We start from the raw sequence: 9,614 nt of genomic DNA, 5'->3' as shown, positions 1-9,614 counted from the left end.
AAGGGGTCATACCTCTACTCAACAATCATAAAATAGACAACGAAAAAAAATTTCCTGATTCGATTATCCGAAGTGAAATTTTTCCGAGGCCTTCGGATAATCGAGTCTGGACTGTATTGTTGAAACTGAAATTTTTGTGTATTTTTTCAAAAATACGTAGTTTCGTGAAAAATTTGAGTATTTTCTAAAATTGGTGTTTTATCTTTCGAAATGAATGACAAATCCCGACCATTGGATACCCGTATTGCAAAAAACTGAAATTTAAAGTACTTTTAAAAATACGTAGCTTCTGAGAAATTTTTAAAAAACTCCCTATCAATTGATACCCATGTTGCAAAAATTATGGGAAATTATGAGTACTTTTTGTCAATACGTAGTTTTGTGAAAATTTTGAGTATTTAAAAAAATGTGATACAACTTTCGAAATGTTCTATAAAATTCCTATCATTTGATACTCATATTGTAGAATACATTTTTTTTAACTTTTTCGTAAATACGGCGATTTGTTGAAATTTTGAGTATTTTCATAAAAAAAAACATATTTTCAAAATGTTTGTCCCGATCATTTGATACCCATAGTGCAGTAACAAGCTGTACGAACGTCTCCCATATTACCAAAATCTCATAAGCTCTGCGCTTCAGTTAAGCACTGGGTCGCGCTTAACCGAGACAGCGGAACGAATCATAACCGCGGCGTGCAAAACCGGGGCCTGACTGTATTTATTCTTATCTCTCCATTCCCCAGCGTAAAGTTCCGCCTGGACGAGATGGGTGACATCATCTGGTACAACGACCTGGTCCACACCACCAACAGCAATGCTCACCCGGGAAGCGCTGACTACGACGGCCATCGGATGGCCACCGGCTTCGAGTCGTCCAGCTTTTGCCCGTTCAACGACTCCGCCATGGTGCTGTTCAGCTGCGAGACGTTCGAGGTGGTCGAGCTGAGCTCGGCTGGGCCGGGGTTGATCTTCGGGGCGTACACCGGGCATAGCATTGAGTTCCGCACGAACTCGTACAATCCGGCCGACCGGATGACGTTGAAGTGTGATGGGTGGTGCCGGTTGGCTTGTAAGCGGGTCAAGGAGGACCAATCGGTGGGGCAAGAGATCCCGTTTACGCTGCTCTCGGTGCTGGATGATGGGAACTTTTGTGATGTGACTCTGAAGAGTTGTGATAACGTGATTTACAACGTCCACTCGCCGATATTGCGGTTGAATGGGTTCGATTGTAGCAGTATGGCGGCCACAACCACATATCAACACCTAGCGAATCGATTCGAGGCCGCCGCAGCTGCCACTGCGGAGCGGAACAACCATCCGCCGCTGATGAAGGTCAGCTCGGTGCCGTGTGCCAAGTCTCCGAAGCCGGTGGTGGCGCTGGTCAGCGGTTGTCAACATATCAGCCAACGGGCAAGCCCAACCACGACGACGACCCCGAACTTCCTGCTACCGCCGACACTGGACGTGTACAACCTCTCTCCCAAGCTGGTCTCCAACTCGTTCAACTGCCTCGCGGCCAACTCCGACACGATCTTCCTGGACGTACCCCGCAAGCATCACGTATCCTCCTCGGACTCGAACCTCAACTCCGACCGCAACATCTTCTTCTTCCCCGCCCCGAGCATGATCACCCCCGCAACCTTCGAAAGCCCGTTCCAACGAACCAAGTTCAAGCCCCCTTCTTCCCCGTTCCGCGCCCGCAGCCCGTCGCCCTTCCCCTGTTCGCTGGACACCCCACCGTCCTCACCCCTAACACCCCTTTCGGTGCTGAACAACATCCCGTCGAAGATGCTGTCCACGATCCTGCACTGGCTGTACTGTGAATGTCTTCCCGAAAGCCTCGACGAGGAAACGTGCTCGAGCTTGATCGCGATGTGCGAGAGTACGACGCCGCTGAGCCGGATGACGCCACCGTGCAAGAACTTCCTGCGCAACATTCAGCTCAAGAAGTGTAAGGTTTTGAACTTGTTTGAAGCTTACAGGTTGATTTAATTTCGGCTCAAATTTCAGTTGTCATCGATATCATTACGGATTTGCACGACAGTCTGAACAACATGATCCAGATGGTCAACCCGAACACCATCTCGCACAGTCCGTGCGTGCTGTGCCAGATCTTCAAGGAGGGATTCAAGGAATCGCTGATAGGTGAGTTGAGGTTATGTTCACGACACTCAAAATTGATCTTTCTTCCATGCTTCCAGCGATGGTCAAGCTGCTCCAGTTCTGCAACATCTTCACCAAGGACGCGACCACGTTCACGCGCCACCAGCGCCACGAGATCATCAAGTACGTCCGCTCGCGGATGCCCGTCTTCCTGTCCCAGATGCACCAGCTGCTGCAGAACGTCAACGTCGTGCTGTGCAGCCTGACCACGGACGAGCGGAACGACCTGGTATCGTACCTGGTGCCGGAGATTACGTACGCGCTGGAAGTGCTGACGGCGTCCATCTCCGAGATCAAGAACTCGCTGGAGAAGGTTTGCAAGGTGAGTCGCGGGTGTAGATTTGAGGGATTCATCGAACCTAACCTCAATGTTTGTGCAGGACCTCAAATCAACGCACGGTCAAGAAGGTCGAGGATCCGGCGGTGGTGCCACCGTGGGGATCGGTTCCCGCGAGAGTAGGATGGCGGCTCGCGGTCGGACGAGAAGTTCCTCCGGGTACGGGAATGCCAGCCCGTCGAGCCCGTCGGCAACGGGGGGTTCGTCCGCGGGTGGTGGTGAGTCGAACCGGTTCAACCAGCAAAACTCCGAAAGCGACCTCAAGTTCTTCCTGTACATGTACGAGGTGAAGAAGATGCGCGACATCTACGGGAGGGTGTCGAGCGCGCTCGAAGTGATACTCCACAAGAGGTATGGCTTGGTATTGTTTGACAGTGAGCGAGAGAGCAACTCTCTTTTTTCGCGATCCCTCTCGAGAGCAAACGAGAGGAAAGATAGTTGCTCTCTTGCTCACTGTCTTGCTCTGAGATTGGTATCTTACTAGCAACTTTGTAGGGCAACCTTCAACGAGATGAACCATATGCATCAACACCAAACTGTTCGGAGGAATCTGGAGCAGCTGACACTGGAGGTTCCTCTGTTTATCGCTCGTCTTGAGGAACTGTGTGATACGATTGATGAGAAGATTGGCTGGAAGGAGTTCAAGTTCTGCTTCAAGTTTTTGACTAGTCAGGTGGTGAGTTTCTCTCGTGAAATCGTGAAAAGTTTGTAACTGACAATCTCGCTTCTTCAAGAATGGAATAATCTCGAAGCTGTTGGAGCATAAAGCTGCCTTAAACGATGCAATGTTGTATGTAAGTAGTCTCGTTGAAGCAGATCCAGGTGAGATAGTTGACTAACCGTGACTTCATTCCCCAGGTGTCCAACCTGATCCAGAAGGAGCAGTTCACTCGTGCTATGCTGGAGCTGGGCCTGCTGGAGAACCGCAGCGTAGACAGCAGCGGGTACGGAGATCCACGACCCTGTCCGAACCGCTTTTTGGACTATAACAATACGAAGGTTTGTAGTTGTAATAGGTTAGGACTTCAGACTTCTCTAAGCAAGCATCTTCTACTCACAGCTCAACCTGGTGCAGAGTCTGTGCGAGCCGCCGACGGCTCACCACAGCAGCCTGTCGAAGAACGCCCTCAAGCTGCTGCACTCGGGCCACCTGGCGGACATGGAGTTCGTGGTGGTGGTGTCGCCGACCGATTGCCAGAACGAGAACGTCGTGTCGGCGTTCGACTTTAGTCCGGACGATGCGGCGCTGCTGTTTGGCGGAACTGGAACCGGCGGGGCTGGAACGCCCCAGGCCAAGAACCAGTCGTCGCACACGTTCAAGGCGCATCGGGTGATCGTGGCGGCGCGGTGCGAGTGGTTCAAGAAGGCACTGCTGTCCGGCATGCAGGAGGATATCAATAGGTAACTACCTTGAGTTGTTTTGACAGTCCGATCGGAATCTCCCAACAAACCCAACTTTCCAGGAAAATTGTCATCCACGACACCTCGCCGGTGATATTCCGAAGACTCCTACTGTACCTGTACGGAGCGCCGGTGGACAAGTCCGTGGGGGTGGACCAGCTGTGCGAGCTGATGCTGCTGGCGGATCGGTACTCGGTGGACAACCTGAAGGACATCTGCGAGAACACGCTGATGGCGTCGATCGACGGGGACTCGGTCATCTATCTGTTGGGTATTGCCGACCGGTTCAATGCGGCCACGCTTAAGGCGAGTTGTTTGTCGTATCTGTCGCAGCACACGGAACTGACCCGGTTGGAGATATTTGGCGAGCTGCCGGGGTATTTGCAGGTATGGGCTATGAAAAAGTGTTACGATGTTCAAAACTTAAATAATTTCATGTCATTATGGTTGTGTCACGATTTTCAGAAACTCAATTCACCGAAAACCAATACTATCGTTTGTAAAACTCTGTCCATACGTTAACAAAATTGTATCAAAAGATTTTTCTTTTTTATCTTCGGCAATTTTTTGATCATAGATAACAACAATTTGACGCTGTCGTGCTATCTTGTCGCACGTCGCTTATTGACGTTCCGAGAAAAACGAGTTTTTCACAATCCAGAGGTTGCTGGCTCGAGTCCCGCCGCGGGCGCTCTAAAATTCTAAGTGTAAATATGGGTATCCGGCGCCGTCGCTCCGCGCCGGTACTCAAACACTTAGGAACCCAGGGCAGCGAAGTCCTTGTAGTTAAAAGGAAGACACTAGTGGTTGGTACTAGCAATGGTGGCCGACAGCTATAAAGTCAACTTCGTTTTTAGGTATGATAAGCCAAAAAAGCGACCGGTTTACTAAATTAAACTGAGCGATTTATTGCACGTCTTGGCTCTTGCACACTCAAGCACTGAATGAGCGGCCCGATGAAAGGCTGGCATGAATGACGTTTCAGGGGATGTTCATAAACTACGTTTGGGGTCCTACACAAACGACGCATAATATAACACCTTGAATAAACAAAAAGAAAAATAAAGCACGCAATGTAAACAACAACAGACACGTTCTGTGCATTTTCCCGAAGTTTGGTTAAATTTGGTTGCCGGAGTCCCTAGTTATAAGTACAAATGTTTACGGTAGTCGAAATTGTACGTGTGTCGAACGTGTTCTGACCTGAAACCCTTTTGGTCACTTGTCATCAATTTCCAGGGTGTGTCAACAAGATTGAAACTTCTTTCATATAGAGAATGATAACAGTGCACGGATTTTTTTTCGGTTTTCAATGAACATCACATTGAAATCGAATTTTGGGAATTTGTGAAGGTTAAAAGGTGAGGCATTGTTAGCTGCACAAAATGGCGTTCCTAACTAAAAAAAAAAATGCACGTGCGACAAGGTAGCACGACAGTTCGAATTAAGAAAAAAAGTGTTTTTTATTCCTCTATTCAACACAAGAAATCTAATCAAGGAAAATACACGGAAAAATCCATCCAATTTAAGCAAGGTCAACGAAGGCCCAAAATAACGAAAATCTAAATTTTAAAAGGTGCCCTTTTTAAGGTTCATTTCTTCTTTTTATTTTGGGTTTTAGGTTAGGGTGATCAAATAAAATTTGAGTGACAAATTAAAAACAACAATTTAGTATTTTTATTTTCAATACACTATACCGGAACATTATAAAACTTGAACATTAAAATTAGATTAAATAACTTCTAATGGGTTTTGATTAGTTGAAATTAGTAAAATAAATTTAAATTGGTTTGAATAAGGCAAAATAATTTAAAATTTCATTGATTAACATTGTAAAAAACACAAACTGTATTTGTCATTTGATTTAAGCTATTGAAATTATTTAAAATTTGTTAAAATTACAAAAAAAATCAAAAAAAGTTAAAAGTTAGAAGAAACTTATTTGAAAAGGATCGAATTATTGTAATTAGTTGATATGTATGAAAATCATTTGAAAATTAGGAAAAATAAGCCAAATGAGATAAAATTAGTTACACAGAAAAAAAATAATGTAAATTTGGAAGCTTTAATTTTGGAAGGTTGAATATTACCTCTTTTATGATGTAATTTTACCTCAATTTAGACTGAAAAAGTGACATTACAACAGAAAAGTGGTAAAATTACACATTTCCAGAGGTAAAATTACACCTTTTTAAATTAAAGATGTACCCCTTCCCAGATGTAATATTACCATGATTTTTTTTCTGTGTATATTAATCTATTTTAATTTTTAGTTCAAATATTTATTAAAATAAGTTAAAAATTAATAAAACTAAAAAATATTAATCAAAATAATTTTGTATTAGTCATCACTGATTTGAATGAGTTGAAATATGTAAAAAAAATGAAATTCGTAGAATTTAGTACACAATAAATTAAATTGTTAAAACTTTGATTAAATTAGTGAAAAAATGTAAAAAATTCTTAAAATTGGTCAAAGCTACATAAAATAACTTCAAATTAGTAAAACATTGAAAATTAGCAGCAACATATTTGAATAAATTGAATATAGCATTAAATAGTTTAAATTGGTTGAGATTAGTAAAAAAAATAGGTCAAAACAGTTGAAATAAATTGGAATCAGCAAAATTAGTTGCTACCTTTAAAAATTAGTTAAAATTAGGTAAATTCAGTAAAGATAAAATGAAATATACAGAGAAACCTCTTTTACGCGGTGGCGCTACGTTTTTTGTTTCGTAGATTTTTCTAAAACCATACAATATTTTTGCAAGCTTCAGAAAACGTTTTGTAGATCTGAACAAAACCTACAAATTGCTCTAAAAAGATTGCAAAAATGTTGCGGCTTTCTAGAGAAATTGACAAATTAGAAAAACGTAACGCACCGCGTAAAAAGAAGTTTTACTGTAATTAATTTTGATGAATTTGTACTGTAATTGTAACATTTATTTTCAATTTGTGAAAAATTACAAAAAATATTCAAATTAGATTAAATAATAAATATTAGCTTAAAAATTTTGAAACTTTGTTAAAATGATTGAAAATTAGCTCAAAAATAGTTTTTTTTCTTTTTTAAATATTTCAAGATAATGACTATCTACATAAAATTAATTCAAATTTGTAAACATTGTTTACGCGACTTTGATCTTGTCAAAACAAGCTGCAGGAGCTAATGGGGCAACATCTTGGTAATTTGTTGGGATTACGCAGAATATTTTTTTAAGTGTGTAATATTCAGAAAAAATAATAATAAAATAATAAAAAATAGTTAAAATTTAAAAAAAATCAACTGTTACAAAAAAAAAAATCCGTCAATACAAGATTTACTCAGGTTTATATGGAAAATTATTTGAATTTTATCAAATAGGTAATGAATAAATTTTCATAGTTGAAATCAGATTAAATAAATTTTGTACAGTTTAGTCTATATTAATTCAGATAAGAATAAAATCCATTTTAATTTGATAAATTCTTGATAAAGTTAATACAAATTATTTAAAATAATTCAAAGTTTGGATAATTCTGCTTAAATAAGTTGAAATGTATTTAAATCAATTCAAATAAGTAAAATTTAGTAATAATAGATTAAACTATTTAAGATTAGGGAAAAAATGTAGTTATTACTTTATGTTAGTCAAATATAGTATTTTTTTTTTATAAAAATTTAAGTTGTTTGTATGTTTGTAAAACCCCAATTTTGCTTTAAAATTTGAAAAAATGTGTGTTTTTTCTCAAGACCAAAAAAAAAGTAAAAATGCATCACTTTTCGAACAATTTTTTTTGCAGATCGATTTTTTTTTAAATTATGAATGAATGTTTTGGGAAAAAATAAATAAAAATCAAAAGAAATAGCTTTTTGGGAAAATTTCTCTTTTTGTTTACCGCTGAATAGGTATTGGAATGACTTCTACATGGATAGAAAGCATGCAAGGAAATCTGGTAACTTTATCTTGTCGATTTTGTAAACATTGAAATGCTTTCCAAATCATTTGTATTCGCTTTTGCTGTGAATATTTCCAGAATCGACAACATTGTTTTGACATTGGTTCCTAAATCGGAAAAATGCTGACGGTTTTGGAAACATTTATATGTTTTAAATTTTGAAAATATTAAAAGTTACTTGATTTGCTCACTGGATTTCTATTCATGTATGGAGAGATTTATGATTTATCAACCCTAATGTCATAAAATATTGGTGTTTTGGTGATATTTTTGGTACATTCCAATGTGTTTCATTGTATAAAAAAAATAAATTTCCTTCTGCATCAGGCTTTTCGATAGCTTTGATTTAATAAAAAATAAAAGATGGGACATTTATGCGATCATGGGCAGTATGAACTCTAGAATTCTTTATAAATTTCAAAAAGCTGAATCTTTAATAAAATTCTAAAATTAAACTTTCTATCCTCTAAATTTCCCCTCCCCCAGAGCGAAGTCCAGGACCTGATCAAGTGGTGCGGTCGCGTGCCGGAACCGTGGTGCGAACAGGGTGCCCGCTCGGATCGATCCCGACGCAGCCTCAAGAGCCCTTCGCGCACCAAGTCGTCGTCACGCTCGCGGAAAACCTCGCCCTCCTTCATGTGACAATGATGTGGTCCCGGGACTGCTGCTGCTGCTGCTGCACTATAATGACTGCGTAAAAAGAAAATGCTGTGATGTCACTCGTGTGACACGTGAAACTAACAAAACATGAAGAAGGCACAAATGCCAGGATCTTACTATCAATTTAATGGGATAAAACGATAAAAAGTTAAGTTACGTACATTAAATAAGCAAAATTAAACAAACATACTGTAGATAGAGAATGAAATTTTGAATTGATAAATACATAGCGAGTCGTAATACCTGTAACATACTGCAAAAAATAAACAGAATGGAATAAAAAACAAGCAAGAACTGAAACAATAGTAGAAAAAAGCATACAAAAAAAAATAAGTCAAACAAACATTTAAGTCTTTCGCATTCATAAAAAAGTAAACAAACACATTATAAAAGTCATGTTATAGCCTTGATCGAAACAAGTCGTGTAGTAGAAATTTAATCAAGCCCCGTCTAAAACACACGTTAAATTGTTTGTTCCGTTTTCGAGATTTCTACCTTTGTGTTGTGAACAAAAGTTAAAAAACAAACTTCAAATGTTTCTCTTTCAATTTCTGAATGTCACTTTTTACTTAATCCCTTTCATGAAACAAAACTCTCATCAGTCAAAAAGTGTGTCTTACGTGAACGGTCAGCTCTCTGTAAACTCTCGTTAACTCACTCGGTTCGGCAACGAAATTGGTGCGAAATTGTGCGTGTGTTTAGTTGAGCAGTAGAGTTTTCCACACCGAAAGTAAGAAACGAAATGTGCTGAGCGGGGAGAAAAGAGAGAATGCGAAAACACGAATCGGAAATCGCGGAAAATCTGTTTTATTCCAAATATTTTAGATGTTGAACAAAATATAACTCGATTCTTCTGAAGCATCAACGGGATTGTTTTTCTTTGTTTTTTTTTTGGAAATGATGACATCCCGAGCAGACGGAAATAACTTGGGAAGTTTTGATATTGTGAGAAGATCGAAATATGTTATTGGGATGATTGGATTAGTTGTTAAAATAACAAAAATCAATAACAAAGATTTATTCGAAGAATAACTTAAACTGTTATTATGTTGTTATTGCAATAACAAACCAATAACACAAGAGGAATCATGAAGGAATAACAAGATTTGTTA

The 9,614-nt window shown here is 39.8% G+C and overlaps 1 protein-coding gene across 1 annotated transcript; it reads left to right on the top strand.

Annotated features, from left to right (window-relative positions):
• Positions 1-538: 538 nt before the first annotated feature.
• Positions 539-9,372, top strand: LOC6047660. Its single transcript, XM_001864658.2, has 10 exons — positions 539-1,953; positions 2,013-2,147; positions 2,204-2,487; positions 2,546-2,853; positions 2,998-3,178; positions 3,237-3,296; positions 3,361-3,501; positions 3,563-3,903; positions 3,966-4,290; positions 8,329-9,372. Exons 1-10 carry the CDS (start codon positions 768-770, stop codon positions 8,482-8,484), a joined length of 3,117 nt encoding a protein of 1,038 aa, XP_001864693.2. The 5' UTR covers positions 539-767; the 3' UTR covers positions 8,485-9,372.
• Positions 9,373-9,614: the final 242 nt, after the last annotated feature.

This window comes from Culex quinquefasciatus, chromosome 1 (assembly GCF_015732765.1).
Source record: "Culex quinquefasciatus strain JHB chromosome 1, VPISU_Cqui_1.0_pri_paternal, whole genome shotgun sequence".
Lineage (NCBI taxonomy): Eukaryota > Metazoa > Arthropoda > Insecta > Diptera > Culicidae > Culex > Culex quinquefasciatus.
This window is presented reverse-complemented; position numbering and strand designations above follow the sequence as displayed.